The sequence below is a fragment of the Perissodus microlepis genome, chromosome 5, assembly GCF_051167445.1.
Source record: "Perissodus microlepis isolate ML-2025 ecotype Zambia chromosome 5, ASM5116744v1, whole genome shotgun sequence".
Lineage (NCBI taxonomy): Eukaryota > Metazoa > Chordata > Actinopteri > Cichliformes > Cichlidae > Perissodus > Perissodus microlepis.
The window spans coordinates 29,248,511-29,268,834 of record NC_140465.1 but is presented as its reverse complement, the minus strand read 5'-3'; the positions used below and the strand labels follow the sequence as shown (position 1 = coordinate 29,268,834).

The window sequence follows — 20,324 nt, the reverse complement described above, 5'->3', positions numbered from 1 at the left end:
CTCTTTAACTTCCGCTGGGTTTATAAACGTTTTCCACGGTGTCATAACGGCAGAAGCCTGTGATAAAGAGCACAAAGGATCAAGTTTGCACACGTGAAAATTTGCATATGTTGGATTGCTAATGTAACATATGGGAGCTTTGTAAACATTATGGGATAGTTCAGCCTCTTGCATGAGTTTTGGCACCACACTTGGGTGTATACTACATGTAGTTACATGTGTACCTGTAATTATGTCAGAGAGCTTTCTAATTTGTACTGTCATTGCACCTCGTTAAAATCAAGCAACTGCATTATGTTACTGAAGTTAGAAAAAAATGCCACACTGAATAAATTTGTGAAGATCATCAAACTACCCAAGAAAAATGGGAAAACGCCTACCAATGTTAAATGTCATGTGGTTGGTTGGGGTCGAACTGGAGGTGATTTACGTCCCTCAAATGTTCTGAAGGAAGCTACTAAAAAGACGCAATTTAGCAGTGAGTGTGAAAAAATTTGGGGTTCAACTTTTAATTTTCATCACATGATATGCACCAAGTTCACCAAAAAGGACGGAGGGGTTTGTGAGGGTGATTCTGGTGGACCACTTATCTGCAATAAAAGGCCTCAAGGTGTAACAGCATTTATCATGAAAGACAACTGCAATAATCCAAAGTATCCGCATGTCTTCACTAAATATAATTTTTTTAATTGGATGGATGAAGGAGAAAATGAAAGAAGAGAGGTTTGTTGCATGAGTCATTAGTGAGAGGAGTAACAGCCTTTCTTCATTTACTGATCAAACAATATGATGAAGTAAAGCATATGTTTTGTAGCACGTGTATGTTAGCATGTCAAAAAAAATAATAATAAATAACTGATTATATTCAGAATGTGTATAATAAAAATACAGATGTAAAAAAAAAATCAATACACTGAAATCATCTAAAATGACAGACTCTCTGTTGCTTCTGTATCACATATTCTTTCCTGGTTATTTAACCATGTACTACTATTATTTCATGATGCTGCGAGATTATTCAAGAGTACCAGAAGTAATTTAGTCTTTATTGTAGCTTATTCTATTTCTGCACTCACTGTAAATCATTTTGGACACGGGCATCAGCTAATTAGCTAAAATATAATTGTAATTTAATTACTTTGGCCTATCCTCTGTGTAGAGGCCTGACCTTTTTACCTCTGTCAGTGCGCTTTGATAAACGTGCTTTGTGGGAACAGAAAGCAGTAGAACGTCATCATTTTTTGCAAGGTCAGCTGAAAAAAAGAATGAGCCCTTTCTTTCACAGTTTCCTCATGTAACAGACTTTTTTGTCAGCTCTCCAATTATGTTCTTTAAGTTGACAAGCCATTTTTCAACTGCAATAAACATCATGAATTAAGTATGTTTTCATTACAATATATGTATAATAGATTACAGTACTGCAGTAGTGGAAATAGACAAGCGCATAGCGCTGGCAGAGATTCAGGGAGTGAAAGAGGGAGTGTAGGGGAGGAGGCCGGCTTTTAACGGTGCATGTGGCAACAGCTGGTGTAACAGCACGTCAGAGAGGCCAAGTATAATCAGACATCTCTCTGCTCAGGTGTGTAGGGACCGAGGAATCCACCATCCAGCTCCTGATTACTGATTACACAACTTAGTGAGCTGTCAGACAGTTGCTATGATGAAACCTAAGCATCATCAGTTGTCGGTTACACCTCAGGCTACAATCCAGGCACTCTGTTTTCCAAGAAGTTCAATTCCCAGGGAGTTCTATGTGAAGGAAATGATGCATATTAATAGTTTATATACAAATGTTTTGTTTTGTTTTTAAAAAAAAAAACACCACAGGCAAAAATTTGTTTTTTTTATGCAAAGGTCAATTTTGAGATATCAGTTAGTTTTGCTCCATAACATGCCTTCTTTCAAAATGTGCCTTAATTGAGATCCCATCTTGTTTGCTTATGTAAATGTAAGATTACAGAGTACTTGTAACACATAATAATATTACTAATGTAAGTAATGTAATGTTTTCACAGTACATCATTTTTCTTAGTTGCATTGCTAGTTTAAGCAGTTAGTTTATTTGTATGTTGAACTGTGTTGTGTAATTCTTTCTTACATCATGTGTTACTGCAGCTAACCACTAAAAACACACATGGCTATATGTGTTCGTGTTTGCTTTGTTCTGATCCATTATCTATATTCTTTGATTAAACTAGTAATTTGGTCATTTCCCTGATAGTCAGCTGCTGGCTTTGTAGGCTCATTCCTTTATAAAGACTACTCATGACTTGTACACTCTTGCACTCTTGCAAACAGCCGTTGCTGTTGCTCTACTGCTGCTTCGCGGATGTAGTAAAGAAGCTGTTTCCTCAACTATGCTGAATAATGTCACTGGAGATTTACAGTGAGACTGAGTCACACACAAGAACTCAAAAACCATGGCCGTTTGATGCAGTTGATATGATGGTTTTGTCTGCCTCTGGTGTTTAAAGTCTGCCCACAAACATTGGCACAGAGACCTCCCTTGGACTCTCCCACACAAGTACAGGCTTGTACACATCAAACTCACTTCCTCCCTTAGTTAAACTCACTTCCTCTCTCTTTCACCCTCCTTTACCTCGGTCTATTTCTTCACACACAAATGTGCAGGCAAATGGGTATATCAGCGCTCACTGGGTTGGGGGGCGAAAAAACATCCCATGTTGAGTTTATCAAGCAATTTGAATGTGATTATGCAAATGGGCTTTTCTTGATCCATGCAACAGTGTGGACATCTGGAGTCCACACTGACTGTGATAAGTTACACTCGCTCACAGCCGTTCATGTCTGCAGCGAATGTTTATGGCTGCTGAACTGTTTCAAAGTATGAAAGCGCCTTCATTTGTATTCCTCACACACACCCTTGAAAGTTAGCCTTTATAAAACTGAAGGAAATGAGTGGGGAAAAGTGCATCTGTTACTTTTCAGCCAATTTACAAAGTTCTTGCCATTTTTAAACTGGATATAGGGATGGGCACATAGCTATCAGATGTGACTGTTCAGTCATCGTGTGTATAGAAGCTGCATAAAGATATTAAGAGATACAAGTGAAGAACGCAGCATGCAGCTGTAAACCTTCATATCCATGTCTGTTAATTTCAGGTAAAGTATTCACATACACACAGCCCAAAGAGCTTTGCAACGTTTTTTAGTTTCTAATGGTAGCACATTATTTCAAAACAAGCATGTAACATTATACAAATTATGTATTTGTTAACCTGTCAAACTGCAGCTTTTTCAGCTTTTTATAAAAGAAACCATTTCATCTTGAACAGTTTACAAAATGTACAACCTCACCAAGTGTGATTAGGCTTTGAGATTTAGTGCCACCAACAAACTGCAGGTTGTGATCTATTTGCTAGATTTGTTGGCGATACGAAAAATCAGAATAACACCAAATCCTTTGCTTGTTGCTGAATACATTTACAAATTCTTAATGAAATAGTACTCCGACAACTACGTTTTTAACAAACATGGTGTCAGTGTAATAATGTTTGAGGCTGCATTTACTTCATACATTTCCTGTTGTTGTTGTTGTCATTCTCTTTGTGGTAGAAGTTGTGATAATAAGATATCTATCACTGAGAGTTTTAGTGTCGTACAAAAGTCGTAATTTTCTTTTAGCTTACTGCATATGTGTCTCTTGGGGATGGTTATTTTGCCACAGTTCATTTATCTTCAAATATAAAGACCCCAGATAATGACAGTACCATCACACTCTCTCAGTATATAGCAGAATCACAGAAATATTCCCCATTTGTCACCAGCTGGTTTCCCTTTTACTGTTTTTGAGTCAGAGCTATAATGCGGTCCAGGCCAGAAACCATCAAGCAGCAAGCGAAAAATGGTGTGTCCATGATCTAAAGTGCTGATACCACAGTAATGCCAGATAGAGAAGCTGCCCATTTAAATGCAATGTGACCCTGACAGTCGGTTATCTATTGTATTGCGTATGCCACAGCCAAGCTGCTCGTCCATATTGATGTTGCCACTGACCTTAAGTTGTTCCTTTTTCGAGTTATAAAAAGTCTACAGTGATAAACCTTTTTTTTCTGAGTCACTGATTGCAGTAGGGAAGGGATAACAGAGTGGTAAATTGGATACTGTCAGAGGTACTATATCAATGTTCAGCTCTATAGTTTTCAAATGAAGGTAAATGAGTGTATCAGCTTCTATAGCTGTAATTTTAACTCATTTTATCTGTCTGACTGTGCAGGTAGGCAGGGAGGTGTAAAAAAGGTCTCTGTGAAAGGTTTATCTAGTTAAGGCTTACAGATTATGCCTGTTAATTAGAAATGACTAATTACGGTGTTGATCCTCAGCACATAATGTGTATAATTGAGGTTCAGTGCGGACACGGATGGATTTTGCTATCTTTCAAGAAGGCTATGGATTTATTAATCATTGTTGCTGCCTTTCATGTTGTGTATTGTTTTGTTATTTCGCTTGTGTTTGATAAAAATTGTATTCACTCATAATTTTATTAATGTGCATTCTCGCACATGCTGACACGTAGATGTTCTGCACAGGTAAAGGTGGTGCATCTGGCTTCACAGCAGACCCCAGCCAGCTGAAAGGGGAGATTTACCACACAGCGCTGAAGAAGAGCTCCCAAGGATTTGGATTTACCATCATAGGAGGTGACCGCACAGATGAGTTTCTGCAGGTGAAAAATGTGCTCAGCGACGGTCCTGCTGCCCAAGACAAAAAGATGGCATCTGGTGAGCAAAACCTTTGAAAATGTGCTCACAATTTACTACAGAAAAGGACCAGTAAGAGCTGATACACTTATTCAAATAAACATTAAAATCCCATTTAGCTGGAAGGGAGATCCATGTGTTCGCTAATTTCTGCAAAGTTGTTGAAAATTCTTTTGTAGCTAACGTGTACCTACTGTGTTACCATGATGCACCTTCAGGTATCAATTTTACATCTGTGGTCTTCACTTAACCTAACACTGCCCCATGAGTTTCAGTAAATAAAGCAATAACAACTTTAGCATTGTCAGGGGCATTGTTTTATAGCAGGCTGATTATGGTGGGTGTGAAACCATCTAAAAGCTTTATTGTTCAGGTTCTGATCTTGCCTTTGGGCTGTCTACATAAACCAACAGCCATGAGGCTGTGTGTGATGGTTACAGTAGTATGATGTGACAGAAATCTACGCCTGTCTCAGCTCCTGTTGTTGAATACTGTTCAGGTCTGTTCAACAATGTAGTGAGTAAAGAGGGGACAAGAATGAAGTAGGAATGAATGAGATAAAAGGAAACTCAAACGGTACCAGGAGCTGCCAAAATGAAAATATGAGAGAGTAGTGAAGGGGAAAAGGACATTTCAGAGAAAAGCACTGTCTGGCAAAAGGAGAAAGGACTCCTCCAAGAAAAGTAGAGAGGTGATGTCTAGATTAAATACCACGGGATTAATTCTTTCTTGTTACATTCTTTCCTTTCTCCTTGTCTTAGGTGATGTGATTGTTGAGATTAATGGGGTATGTGTGCTGGGGAAGACCCATCCAGAGGTAGTGCAGATGTTTCAGTCCATTCCCATTAACCAGTATGTGGACATGGTTCTTTGCCGTGGATACCCGCTTCCTCCTGACGTTGATCTAGACAGCGACGATCCTCTTCCCCCTCCTCCTCCGCCGCCGGCCACCCAGCCCCAGCAGGCTCTGCATGGTGGAGAGGTGGTGACAGCTGTGCCCCTGATCAATGGACAGCCACTGCTTGTCAAAGGTGACGTCCTCCATGGCTCCTCACAGGAGCTCCACTATGTTACTACAGATGCCAGTGGCCGTCCTGTTGTGGCTGCCCTGCCAAACGGGAGGCAGGGTGGAGAAGCAGCCACAGCGATGCTCCAACCAGAGCTGGTAAGCGTGCCACTGGTCAAGGGGCCTGGTGGATTTGGTTTTGCCATTGCTGACTGCCCTCTGGGACAGAAGGTGAAGATGATCTTGGATGCCCAGTGGTGCCGCGGCCTGCAGAAAGGAGACGTGATTAAAGAGATCAACAGGCAAAATGTGCAGTCGCTTAGCCATGCACAAGTGGTGGACATCCTTAAAGATTTACCAGTGGGCAGCGAGGTCAATGTACTGGTGTTGCGAGGAGGTGAGAGACTGAAATAACAACACATGTTTGCACTTGTCTGTCTGACTCACCCTCATGCCTGTCTTTCTATCTGCCTAACTTTTTTTTGTGCATCTATAGATTATGTGGCTCACTAGCAATAGATCCATATTGTCTGTTCTTTCTCAGCAAGCAATCTTTGTTTTTCCTCCTCAGTGTATCCCTCTATTATTCTTATGCTTTTATGCCCTTGTGTGTGTGACATAATATGATATTACTGTCAATGCAACTCCAACAGTGCCCATGGGAGGTGAGGTCAGCGTGTTGATACTGAGAGGAGGTGAGGTGGTGTTGTGGCTGGTTGGGGGGCACTGACTGACTACACACTGTTGTTCTGTAGAAGTCTGGGTGATGCCACTTTGACTGCGATCTGTGTAAGGTCACCACAGCAGAGGATGCTGCCTTTTTAGCTGAATAGATCTAACAGTGCCACTGTACTCTAACTCTTGCAAATGATGATCAGACTCAATCCATCAGAGTCGTATTTTCTGGCATGCAGACTCTACATGTTTAACATTTCTTGAGCGTTCCTTCTCTTTTCTTTCATTTAATCTATATCTTTTTATGACAACTCCCACTGAGGTGTAATGCTTTCTGTTACAAGTGAGTGAGCAGGAATTACGTAAGTGTGGGGATGTGCTTTATTCCAAGTAGCAAAGAGAGGAGAGTAGACACCCTACAAATGTCTCCTAAATCCATCTCCTGCCACCCCAGGGATTTACTGTGCTAGTCGATGAACCCTGGATTGGCTTTGATCATCAGCAGAGCGAAGGAGATCTCTGCATGCCTCTTAGGGATCCATAGCTAAATGGCTGTAGAGGAAACGTCCTCAGGGGCTTCCTCCCCATAGCCACACCTCGAGCCTCTGCCTCATATCCCAGAACACCCACGCTACGTATGCTCACTCTTTTGACGCCATCACCACTTCCTGCTCCACTGACGCACTGCACGACCCCACAGTTAAAGCAGAGCTGGGCTCAGCTTCGTCCAGCCTGTCCAGTTAAAGCGCTAATGCTAGTTTTAACCCTCATTAGACAATTGCCTGTGGCTTGGAAGAGGATCCCTGTGCTCCTGTTTGTGGGATTGGTGGGCATCAGTGCTTAGAGAAAGAATAGAAGAAAAAGAGTTGTGTGGGAAGGTGTGTGTCATGTGTATGTATGGTACAGTTGTCTTATTTCATGCCGTTGATGACTCTGATGTTGGATTGGGAATTTTGCAATGAAGCGGAAAAACAACGCTGTGTCTCCCCTTTTACATCAGGCTCCATTAAGCCCTCATCAGCCGTGTTAGCCCAGCTCCACGGGACTCCAGGCTCTAGAGCAGTGTTTGTTAATTCACTTAAAGCAGGGCGTTGAGATGGGGGGGGGGGGCTCAGATGGAATATGTGGGTGTGCTGTACAGTGAACAGAGAGCAGGAAGGGAATCTTCAGTCAGTGAATTATATGCATGAATCTCTAATGCCCTCACCCACTCTCTTACAGTTGATTTGTCACCTCTTCAGCACGTGTAGTATCTTGATATTTCTTATGTACCTTTAAAAGCACATGAATGTATATTCCCTAATGGATGATTCTTTAGTGAGCACAGCTCTCGAGTTTAGAGCAGCACTGGTTTATTTTTATGCTAACTCTCTCTGTCAGAGAGTCACTGCCATCTGGTGGACAGTGACTCAGTGACTCTTGTTCCAAATCTTGTTTTCATTTCCTAATACGTTTCTGTTGTCTGTCTGTGTCTCTCCATAGGTCAAACATCGCCTGTGAAGAGTCTGAAGCCTGTGAGTAAAATCTTATCTTTGTCTATTTCTTCATTATCGTTTCCCCACGGGGATATATCCCTCAATTTGATTTCAAAGCGTTTTGTCCTTCAGCCTAACCAGCTTCTGTTGCATTGAATTAAATGATAGCAATAAATTTGAATATTGATTATGTTTCTGGGCGCCTTCTTTTGTTTGCTCTGAAAAACAATCTTAATTACTTCCTTTCTGTATTCGTAGTCTTACGGCTATTGTCAGGGGACTGCAATGGTAATGAAGCATGGATGAGCCTCTGTAGATATCGTGGTATTATTAATGCAACAGTTTTAGATAAGAAACTTGCCCTTTCTGCCTGAAGAGGCCTGTCATAGCCTTTGGGGAAATCTTTACTTTTTAAAACGTATTGTATCCAAATCCCTTTGCTTAGAATTTAAAACAATAGGAAGTAAGTAAAGTGAAACCGCTTGATGTTTTCATAAAAAGTGACCTTTATTGCTTTTGTAATCTATCACCATTAGATGCTCATCCACTAGCTTTTGATAATGAGCCATATTCTACATAAATGTTTTCATTTTTTGAAAACATTAAGCAACATGTGTCTGTCAGAGACAGGAAATGACGGCCAGTACAGAAACTCTGGACATTGTCACAGACTCGGCACCTCAGGCCTTGCCTTACCACTCCAACACAAGCACCCTGCGCTCTGCCGATTCTCCCAAACGAGATGCTACAGAGATATACTTGAAGTCCAAAGCTCTTTTGGAGAGCAGACGTAAGTTTAGACCAACATCACTTGTTCATATAATTTTGTAAACCTTTTGTCATTCTGGCCAGCTTTAAACACTAGGAAAATTATGCCCACAGAGCCTCACGCCAAAGATATAGATGTTTTTCTGAAGCGGGACATTGAAACAGGCTTTGGCTTCCGTGTTCTGGGAGGAGAAGGGCCACAACAGCCAGTAAGTGTATATATGAGTGTCTTGAAAGCTAATTTCTGGTTAAAATTATACACATTTATGTATTTATTAGACACTGATCCAGTGGTCAGGGTCTGTTATTAACCCCATATCAGAATGTATTTCCCCAGGTGTACATTGGTGCCATTGTGCCTAATGGAGCTGCAGAGAAGGACGGGCGTCTCCGAGCAGGAGACGAACTTATTGGCATCGATGGCGTGATGGTCAAGGGTCGTTCGCACAAGCAGGTTTTGGATCTGATGACCAACGCTGCCCGCAATGGTCACGTTATGCTGACTGTTCGTAGGAAGGTGATCTACAGAGGTGAGTAACAAGCCAAGCAACACCTGGCATGTTTGTCAACTTTTTGTAATTAAAAGTACATTCAGGAACTTTATTGCACTAGATTTTATAATTCATCAGATTGGATTTGAGTAAAACTTTAATGTGCCCAAGTTTGCTTTATAGGTAGTAGTCCAACACATACACACATACTACACAGTGTAAAAACCTAATACTGGGTCCAAATGTACCAATGTCACCATAAAAAGTGAGGGAGACATTTCAAATTTGGTTTATTATTAATATCTTACCCAAGCCATGCAGACTAAGAGCAGGCAGGAATCAAACCACCAACCGATTAGTAGATGACGAGCTCTGCTTCTGAAGTACAGCTACTCCAGACTAAGACTGCTGAACCAGCAAATCATCAAAAATAAACAGTAACAACATGTTAATAATGAATGCATGCATTTAAACTGAGTTACATGAGGTGTAGCAGGACAAAGAAAAGAGCACTAGGAAACATAGAATGTGTCTCGGCACTTGCCATGCTTTTTCGTTTATTCCAAGTAACATTTTGGATATTTGGGATTAGTTGAGTTAGAGATCTTACACAAAACATTTATCCTGTTACCAAGATAGACACTGTCCAGCACAATCATCATCCATATTTTGTAGACCTGTAGACCATATAGTTCAAAGACAAGACAATTCAAATCGTCTCAGATTCCTCAAGGATACACACCTCAACACTCAAATTTTAAAAAGAAATGTTCAAGACAGAAATGCATTAGCATCTGTATCCTTTCATATCAGATGCGACAGATGAAGATCCTCAGGAAATGGCTCCGGTGCTGGTGAATGGTTCTCCCAAACTACCTCGCCTACCGATGCCGAGTGCGCTGGACCACGAGTCTTTTGACATCACACTCCACCGCAAGGAAACTGAAGGCTTTGGCTTTGTGATCCTCACGTCCAAGAGCAAACCCCCACATGGAGGTGAGTTCAGTCTTTTCAGTCAGCTCAGTTCTCGTAATTCAATTAAATCAAACATTGTAGCATATTTCTGCATATGCCTTACTTAGGCTGAAGAAGTTGATAAGCATGTACATTTAACTAACCCATTCAACAGCCTCTTAATACACTTGGTTGTTGGTAACATATACAAAAAATGATAGGTCTGTAATTATTATTATTATTAGTTTTATTACAAATATATCCAAAAAATGGCTAGCTTCTGGCCTCAAGAGTATTTTTTAGAAAATTGAAAGACTTTTTTGTAGATTGAATCAAACCCTGACAAAACTAAGTAATTGTGGGACCCTTCTTACTGCCATTGTGTTGAAAAAAGACAGTAAACAGACAGTAAAAGACAGTTTCCTAATGGTCACTCTGACCGAGTCTCATATGTCTTTATTACTGCCATTTCAGTTATCCCACACAAAATTGGCCGTATCATTGAGGGCAGTCCCACTGACCGCTGTGGCCTGCTGCACGTCGGGGATCGTATCTCAGCAGTCAATGGACGCTCCATCATCGAGCTCTCTCACAATGACATCGTCCAGCTTATCAAGGAAGCCGGCAATGTCGTCACCCTCACTGTGGTTCCCGAGGATGGTGAATATTTCTGAGGATGGTGCATTTATTAGAGTAGTTAGTGGGTCTGTTCAGTTCAAAGTGGCCTTTTATTGGGACATTAGTTTTGCAGCCAGGTAATCAATTAAATCGAGCCTTCATAAGATATAAATATTTTATTATCCATATTAAAAATTCAGTTTCAAACTGAGATAGTTAGAAACTGAAAAATTAGACCCCTTCTTCACTGAAATGATTGTATGAATAAAACTAAAGCAAAATACCTGAGAATCCCTTTACTAGGATATTTTAAGGCTTCATTGAGGGTTGTTAAAGGGAAATAAATGCAAAACCTTTAGCTTAAAATGAGCTTGTTAGAAGAATTCTGTATGTCTGCTTTTTTCAGTATTAATATTATAATATACTGATTTTAATATGTTGTTAAAATGTATTTTAGAGTACAAGGGCCCTCCATCTGGAGCGAGTTCAGCAAAACAAAGTCCAGCTCTTCAGCACAGAGCCATGGGGCAAAGATCAGCACTACAGGATGAGCGGTAAGGATTTAATCCCACAAAAGAAAGCTGAGAAACTGCATAATTCTTCATGCATGTTTAGCGTTAGTAAGTTTTCTTGCAAGTGTTTGATTTTTTTTAAGTTATGTTAAACAGTCAAAAGTATAAGAAAGTTTTATTATGTAATGCTGAGAAAGTGTAGACGGAGGAGGCAGCAAAAAGCTCTTAAATTGAAAATAAATTAAATTATGGTTATGGTGATGTTATTTTTTAATTACTAAAAACCTTAACGAATTCTTATAAACCTCCAGTAAAAGTCTCACCACAATAACTACTGAGCATGAAATAAATCGTGTACGTGGCAATGAGGTTGTCATACCCTCAGAGCAAAAAGCCAGAGAAACTATAAAGACACCGGTGTAATAAACATAAACATGTGTAAGATGATAAGAGGTGTCGTGCGAGTGCGCGCAGGCCTTTCCTATTTAACATTCAGCATTAAATTTCACTTTGTTTTTCATAAAAGCTTTTTCATTTGTTGGCCTGCGGCCTTCTGTTTACAAGTATCACTGAAGGAATTAAGTGCATATGCTGTTTGTTCTAGTTATAACCTGGACATGGAGGAGAGAAAGGAAGGAGTCAACTGGTCTGACCACAAAACTCTTTCACTTGGTGAGACGGGGACGCTGTGTGTGACAGGGCCCAACCAGGTAAGAGCCATCCCCTTTTTTTTGTCCTTTCTTGTCTTAGAAACTATCAGAAGAGGTTATTTTGTGCTTACACCATCTTTCACAGGTTTATAAAGTTCATGCACTTATAATACTGATTCTTTTATGTAATTTTCAAGTCATTATGGTCAAAGAATAAACTATAGCATCTCTAATATTCTCTGATTCTCCTAATGAGGCATCACTGATTTCACAGCAAAAGATGTATGTTAGTACACTTGTATATGTCTAAAAATGAGTGTTGTCTTCATGCTGTAGGGTTGTCTGACAGTGGAGTTAGAGAGAGGGCCCAGGGGCTTTGGTTTCAGTCTGCGAGGGGGCACAGAGTATAACATGGGCTTGTACATCTTGAGACTTGCAGAAGATGGGCCTGCTCAGCAAGACGGAAGAATCCATGTGAGTGCTCCTTTTATTGCAACGTTTAAATGGACACTGCTGAGTGGTTGATATCACTGTCACACAGCTGACAAGAAATTACAAACAAAAACTAATAGGGGAAAAAAAAAAATCATAAAACAAGATTCAGTGCAATCAGTGTATTGTTTTGGAGCTCATTTTATTATTCTCACCATTGCTACATGCAGCATGACATGCTATTATAGAAAGCATTCCTTTGCAGAAATGTAGTGTTGCACATTTAGTTTGTGAAGGGGAGTCGTAAATCAAAATATAATTTGTGTCGCCTCGCGTTGACTGAGATTAAACTAATGAATTGTGTTTCAACAAGTGCCACTTGCAGTGTTGTAGGGCATGCGATGTTTTCTGCTGTGATCTGTGCAGCGTTTTGTTGCTTTCGTTGTGAAATGGAATTCCACGCAGCAAACAGCGAAGCGATAAAGACGATTTTGGTTTAGTTCTTTAACGTTTTTTTATTCGTGTTCATCATCATTTGTGTACTGCGTATGTCTCCACCAGTCTACCCATCCATCTAAGCAAACATCCATTTTTTAAGTTTGTGGCTGTTAACAGGAAGGTCACAAAGCAATTGACCCTGTATTTTCTCTTCATATGGTGGAGGTTCAGCAAAATTAGAATTTTCCCATGGGGATGATACTATCACATTATTATTACAGGAAGAGAATGGAGTAAAGTTCCCTAGTGGAAATCAATCCTAGGCCTGCCAGACTGATCTGTGGGCACGACTTTTCCTGCATCAGGATGAAACAGAGTTCTCTGCACTGTGTAGCAACTACTGCATTTTTATTATTTAAAACAAGCTTCTTTACTCATTCAGTGATCTCTGCTTCTCCGTGAAAGCAATGCACACATGTACCTTTGAAATAATGAAAAAGCTGATTTCCCATCGGTGGAAAGATCATTGAAAGGGTCATCTGAGAACATATTCTGATGAGAAACAATAGCTCTTTTCTTCTAGTGAGGGAGTCAGTGTGAGAGTTGGTCCAAGGTCCTTTGTAGAAAGAATGACTTTCTGATACAAAGGGATCACACAGTGGTTATTTTCTCATCACTTTGTTGCTATCATTTCTTCCCGACACAGACAATGCTCCCACACTGTAAAAGTCAAAGGGTTGTGTTGAGGTTTCCTTGGAAATTTTTTGTCTTTGAATCTAAATCCCAGCCTGCTGCACAAACAGGCTTGTTCACTCTATCTGATTAGAGTCTATCAAACTGACATGTTTACAAGCTTTATCCTGAGTTATTTTGTCATCTCCGATAATAGCAGGTACCTCCAGGGTATTACAAAACTGTGTGTGTGTGTTTGTGTAGGCAGATGTGTGTATGTGAGAAAGGGAGTGTATGCATGTGTGCATGGCATAAAACTTTAATTTTGTGTTTCAGCAAGTGTTTCAGTGAATTTGACTGGCAAAATATGCAAAGTGTTCATAGGTATATTTTAGTATTACAGTTAAATTTTCTGAATTACCAACAGGTTGGAGATGAGATAGTGGAGATTAACGGGGAGCCGGCTCGTGGCATTTCCCATACACGGGCTATTGATTTGATCCAGGCCGGAGGAAACAAAGTGGTACTGCTGCTGAGACCTGGGGCAGGTCTTGCTCAAGATGCGAGTGAGTACATCATTTGAAACTATTCAGTGCGCTGCATTTGATATGGGCAAACTTTGTGCTTGGAAATGTTGTATTATTACTCAGGTTAGAATTTTTGGGGTGGATTTAACAGTGCAGAATAACTGGAAACTAAAGCAGGTTGGCAGTGGCTCAATGACATTTACAAATAGACATAATTGTAGACGTACGTGTGTATGTGTATGTGTGTGTGTGTGTGTGTGTGCGTGTGCGTGTGCGCGTGTGTGTGTGTAAGGATTTAAGGGTGTGGGTGTTATTTTCCTTTACAGTGCAAAGACAGCTCTTTCCCCATCATTCCAATATTAATGCTTGTCTAAACTTTCCGTCTGCTGGCTGTAGCTTGATACTGTATTTAGCTTTGTTATGAAACTGGTATGCCAAAGTCAGCCTGTTCCTTTAATATTTTTTCTAATATTTACATGAAGTTTTAGATAGAAACTAAATTGTTTTATTTCCTAAAGAGTTTAGCTGCTATTTCCCAGTTTACAAGGAAGGAACACTGTCAGTAGTTAAATACATGCACAAACAATAAATCCACCTAATGATAATTACTGCATCCATTTGTTAGTTGATGGAGCCTGTTTTGTATTTAAGCCCTCATTGATTTCAGTGTGCTTTCTTTGCTGTGTGTGGTTTTTTTTTTTGTTTTGTTTTTATTTAGTCATTAACTCTCTAACTGTCTGCTTCCTTTGGCGTTTCTTCTCTTTCCCCTGATGCAGGTAATACAGCTTCCTCTACTGTGTGCTATTACACTGAGCACCAACACTAACACCTTCACTGCTTTTACTGGGCTCTTCTCTTTTACCTTGGTAAATTTTTTCCCACATGCTTTCCCACCTTTACCTCTATATAATATCATCTTATTTACTTTCCCTGTTATTCTGAATTTAAGTATTTTGTGTGACATATTTATTATCCTTGCATACCTATGGTCTCCTCATGTAAAATTTGTGCTGCTCTTGCAGGTCGACGTGATCAAAAAGTCATTTCACCCACAAGCTATTTTGGAGAAGTTTTCTCTGACACATCACCCCTTTCTTCTCCATATCCCACCGGGGCTTCCACCTTTGTTTCCTCTCCTTTCTCCAGCAAACTGACGCATTCTCGCAGCTGGAGCACACTTTCTCCACAAGGCCGCAAATCCCGCAGCAGCGGGGGTTTAAGCTCAGTGGAGGAAAGTGTTGAGTGGGCGGACACGGAGGGAGAAGGGCTCCTTCCCACCTCCAATGAGCATGTGAAGTTCTACAAGAGGACCAGGCCCACGAACAACTCCAGAGAGCTAAGCAGCCCAAAGAAAACAGAGGAATCTTTTCCTAAAGCCAAAGAGCAACTACACAGTCCCAAAAAGACTGAGAGTCAGGCACAGGAAGCAACAATGAACAGAAAAAGGGTGCCTATCACACAGACAAAAACGCAATCTGCCAGTCCTGGGAAGTCCGCTCACGTTGGACAGCAAGTGATATCAGCCCTGCAACGCACCGAGAATCAACAAGGCCTTCAGCAGAGATTAAAGGATTCATCCAGTAGAGAAAGCTTAGGTCATGAAAAGAAAAATGGAAAAGGGGGGAATTTTGAGATTGGAAAATACCCTCAAGGATGGGAGATGGAAGGGAGAAGAGAAAGGACCAGGTCTCTCCATGAGAAAGAAAGTTATAAAAGAAGGTCGATTGGGGAATCTCACCGCCACAGGACATTTTCTAGTACACTAAGAGAGAGCGAGAAAGGTACAGGTAAAGACTCAGGGCAAAGAGACGTTGATGCCAAGGGCAAACTTACAGAAAACAGGACTACGAGTAAAGAGACTATTAGCAAAAGAGAATCACCGCTGTCTTTTAAAAATGTATGGCGTAGGAAAGGTTCTGTGAATTCACCAAGAGATGTAAAAGGAAGAGAAGACACATTTTCTAAGTCCAAAGAAGACAGCTTAAAGGACAACTCTGTGGCCTCTGTAAACAGTATTCCAGGAGCCCTACAAACCCTGAAGGGACCTATTAGCCCTGGCCCTTGGAAAACGCCCAGCTCAGCCAAAATCCTCTCTGAGGCAGAAGTCCTCCGTGACCCTTTGTGATGGAATATTGAATCACAAGGACGTGAGCTGTGCCATGGAATATTTTACAGTATCCTCAGTGGATTATTTTTCTGAGTTCTTCCATAAAACAGAGAAGTGCAACATGGTGCCACATTTATCCATTTTAGACTGTGGCCAGATTTGTATTGCGGGAGCCATGTGACATCACATGTGGCATGTAGCAGCTCCCCTCCGCCTTGTCTGCTGCTTTAGCATCTTTGACGTGGGACTTCAGCATATAGGACATGCTCGGGGCCTTGTCAGACCAGACATTCAGAAATGTGAATATGTGCCAATCCCGCGAGCCTCCTGTGGAACGACGACTACAAACAGTGCTTCACCCATTACAATGCAATGACCCATATGCAAAGAAAAGAGAAAGGCCCTCGCCTCTCGTCTGTAGAATATACAGTGTGACTCATCTAGGGTTTAATTTTGCTCTTAGTGTCATTGTTGAGTATTTCAACTGTATTTTTCTTATCAGTTTGCTCAACTGCATGCAGTCGGTCCTTCTGTTTGTTTTACTGCACGCGTTCTGTACATCGCTGAGGATGAACCCATTTCTTATTTATAATTTTCATTCTGATCACCAGGCAAATACAGCAAGTGTTACTGGGTAATCTAGACTGTTCTATGGCTATAGTCTTGACACACCTTCATACAGACAGTATCATTTAAAAGACCAGAAACTTGTGGTTTGAGATCTTGTTTACCATGTGTATGATAACTAACCAGTGTGTAATTTATTGAGGTAATAGATGAATATATGTATATGTAGCTGTACCAAGCCATTCCGCATTTTGATAAAGACTTTCAGAAATTTGTCCCATGTTATTTGAGCTTTCACCTTATTTCCAATGTACTTCAGTGGTAGGAATTACCAATGAAATTTGTAGTTCATGAAATGTATAGATGTAACGTGCAAACTGCTGTACCAAATGTTTAAAATTGCTCAAAATGTGTCTCATTGTGAAATATAATATATATGTATATATATATATATATATTTGAATGTGTGTTTTGCAAATTCTATCTATTAATTCCATTGCACCGCATCTGCCCTTGTAGCACAACAGATTGACCATGAGTTGTATTTAATTTGTGATGTATACTTGCTACCAAAACATTGCATTTATTATTGGTTTTTTTTATTTTATTTTATGGTTTTTTTTGGTTTTTTGAAATGATCACTGTTAAAGGGGGAAATGGCAATTTATGTAATGCTGTGCAAGTTCTGAATCATGTCTCTGGTTGTTTTACATTTGCTTGTTGATGAAAAGATAAATGAGGGTTTATATTGTAGGTACTGCTGTGTGATTATGTGCCAGGGTAGCTTGAAGGATGAAAGAGGCCAGAGAATGATGTGGTTTACTAAGATACCGAACAAGCTGCTGAAATAAGGCATGTATACAGAAAACTCTCCACCTTACATATTAAAGGGAGCCAATAGCACAGAGAAGACCAGTGTAGTTTTATAATGTGCAGTCTATAAAAATAACAAATAGTCAGATTTCACTGTTACTTTAAAGAGGACATATTATGCTGATTTATAGCTCCATACTTTTATGCTTGGACACCATAAGAGTCGCTTTGCCAATTGCCTAATAATAATACTCGTTTAAGTTATATTGGGCCGCTGTGTAGCATTCAGGTCATTCTCTGTCTGGAAAAATGTGTTTTAGTTCCTTGGCCCTTACCTTTATGCCAATTTTTTTCTTATTGGCAAACAGAAACAGCAGGTGGGAGGGGCTGCTGTGTGTCTTTAGCATTCTTTCAAATAAAAAACTGTCTAAAAATAACAAACCATTTAGAGCAGTCTGAGCTTTTGGCTCACTTGGATTACTTGTGTGTACAATGACCTCATTATTTGAGGTTTGTGCCAGACAGAAAATGAAGAAAAGCATAATAGGTCCGCTTTAAAGAATTTTTGAAGTGATACGCAAATATACTCAACATACTTGCAAATACAACTTTGAAATAAACACATTCAGATGAGCTCAGGGAAAACTGAATTGTAGCAAATGTGTGATAAAGTCGTTATCAATGAGAGCTGAATGGTGGTTGAAGTCTGTGATTGTATAAAGGAGTTTTCAGGTTACAAATCCCTAGAGGATGTACTTTGAGCCAATCAGTGGTAGGCTTTTGTGCAATAGTTTGGTTGGTTGAATGAGTAAATCCAACCCCGAGTGCTGAAAAAAGTTCACTCTGGTTCAGAATCAGATAATATCCTCTTTTATTGTATGTCCCCTGCACTGTAGTACAGCTTTATGCTTTCATTTGAACAATTTTGTTTGACATCTCTGCATCATACTGTGGCCTTGCATTGCTTCATTAGAAAAAAAAAAAAAAAAGAAAAACACAATCCTTGTGGTATCTTCTACATTCTGTAGGAACAGTAGATGTAAATGTTTGTACATTGTACAGCACCTTTATAAATACTTGCCGAGTGCTCTTTTGGGGAGAAAAAAATAGAGGTATATTAAATCGCTCCATTATTTTTTTATGTAAAAAAAGAGAAAAATATTTAAAAATGGATTGAAAAGGATAGGCTATGACCTTGATATGGTATTCCGTTCATGCACTGAAAAATAAAGTTTTGCTGAAAACATGTTTCTGGATTTGTTGTATTGAAACTGAGATGCACATAAAATGATCGTCATCATCTTATCTGTATAAATGTAAAGCAAATAACAATTCAAGTGTCACACTTTTGACATCTAAGTAATTTGTTGCATATATGATGCAGAAGTATAAGCTACTGTTACTATGGCAGATTTCCAGTTGTCATGGTAACTGACTGAGCTATAGTTTTTCAATTACAAGAGAAGCTGTATATATTTCCAAAGCCATCGTGTCTCATGTGAACATATTTAGAATGAGAATGTGAATCTGCTCAGAGCCCCGGTGAAATCCTAAGAGTGGCTTTGAATCCTCTATAAATTTTAGGCACCGTGAAAGGAATAAATCATAAGCTCTAAATGTGGTTAGATGTCCTACCATGCATTTTACACAAAGCTGAAACACTTCAATAGAAGGGTCATAATGTATTACAAGTGCTTCGAAAAGATTTAACTGCAAATTCAAAGTTGTAAAAGAAGTACATGCTTGGCCTAAGAAGTTACTTGTACTAGATTCTTCAAGCAGTAAATCAAAGTTGGGTTAACTCCAAAGAATCACAGATCAAATATCTATTTCAAAAAAATCTAAGCAAGGCTTAACAGTGCCTTTTTTCTGAGTATTTTGTGTCAAATTCATTCAGTTAGAGAGTAATGCCTAAGATTTTCACTACATGCATTTACAATTGTTCATATACAAGCTTCAGCTGAACTCTTAAGGGTGTTTTAACTGTTAAAACTGTATGTAAAGTACTGAACCTCTGCATCTCAATCATGCTAAGAGTTTCCCCTCTGAGAACAGCTCAGCCATTGGAAGAGCAGCTTAAACAATGAGTGGATGACTTACAATTAACTTAATTGTTTTAAACGGCTGAAAATCATCATATCTTGTGCTCTATTTTTGGTACTGGGATGAAAGAATGTGTTGAAGACAGGGTGGAGCTAGACTTTCAGTGTAGAAGCAGCAGAACATTCCCAAGGAACTCTTCTGATAAGATAATATTTAGAATCACAGTTATTTAGAAGAGGCTTTACTTAAGAAAAGGTACTAAAGCAGTGCACTCAAAAGGATTAAGTAAAAGTATGTTAGTATAATAAGGAAACCATACTTGATGTAGAGCAGGAAATGGCCCTGATAAGTCCCATTATCATTCCTTTAATGCCCGCTTAATGTTGACTCAAAAAGTCGCTAGAATTTCCTGTTAAAAAAGACCAAATTCAGAGCAGAAAGAAGCCTCTTTAGAGCCTGTAGGAGTAGAAGTAGTGACCATAAACTCATTAGGTAATTTTTTTACTGAGGTCTCAGATCAAGTGGAGTAAAGAGCAGTTTTCCCAGTGACCTCCATGCAGTAGGAGAGATTTTTGAAACCAGAAGTATCGTCCCCTGTTGACCAATATAAAGAATAGTACTTTCAGGAATTAGGGATTGGTTTGACATCTTTGGAATCAGAAACTACACTCAGCGTTTATATAGGGTGTATGATCATACGATCATTTTAAAATCTGCAGACGTTTTAGTCTCTCTATGAAAGTCCAATACACAACCTCTCGTATTCCAGTATACATGAAGACACTCTTATAGGCACTTTTATAAAAGTAAGCCTCCGTAGAGGATGTGAGGAGGTGCCCAAAAGCTACAGAAATT

At 39.7% G+C, this 20,324-nt stretch overlaps 1 protein-coding gene and 1 pseudogene across 2 annotated transcripts in view; both read left to right on the top strand.

Moving 5' to 3' along the window:
- On the top strand, positions 1-4,538 carry LOC146387561 (granzyme B(G,H)-like; annotated as a pseudogene).
- The window catches only part of magi3b (membrane associated guanylate kinase, WW and PDZ domain containing 3b), a 128,326-nt gene extending 109,652 nt beyond the window's left edge, over positions 1-18,674 (top strand). The window contains exons 9-22 of one of the 2 annotated variants that reach the window (XM_084929243.1): positions 4,551-4,742; positions 5,483-6,124; positions 7,885-7,916; positions 8,502-8,667; positions 8,760-8,854; positions 8,968-9,175; positions 9,950-10,132; positions 10,565-10,750; positions 11,166-11,262; positions 11,825-11,930; positions 12,207-12,344; positions 13,840-13,978; positions 14,716-14,805; positions 14,962-15,073. In XM_084929243.1, coding sequence (XP_084785369.1) covers positions 4,551-4,742; positions 5,483-6,124; positions 7,885-7,916; positions 8,502-8,667; positions 8,760-8,854; positions 8,968-9,175; positions 9,950-10,132; positions 10,565-10,750; positions 11,166-11,262; positions 11,825-11,930; positions 12,207-12,344; positions 13,840-13,978; positions 14,716-14,765 — 2,234 coding nt within the window. In that variant the 3' untranslated portion in view covers positions 14,766-14,805; positions 14,962-15,073. Of the gene's footprint in view, positions 1-4,550; positions 4,743-5,482; positions 6,125-7,884; positions 7,917-8,501; positions 8,668-8,759; positions 8,855-8,967; positions 9,176-9,949; positions 10,133-10,564; positions 10,751-11,165; positions 11,263-11,824; positions 11,931-12,206; positions 12,345-13,839; positions 13,979-14,715; positions 14,806-14,961 lie in introns of both variants that reach the window. The other variant, XM_084929242.1, reaches the window with a different exon arrangement.
- Positions 18,675-20,324: the final 1,650 nt, after the last annotated feature.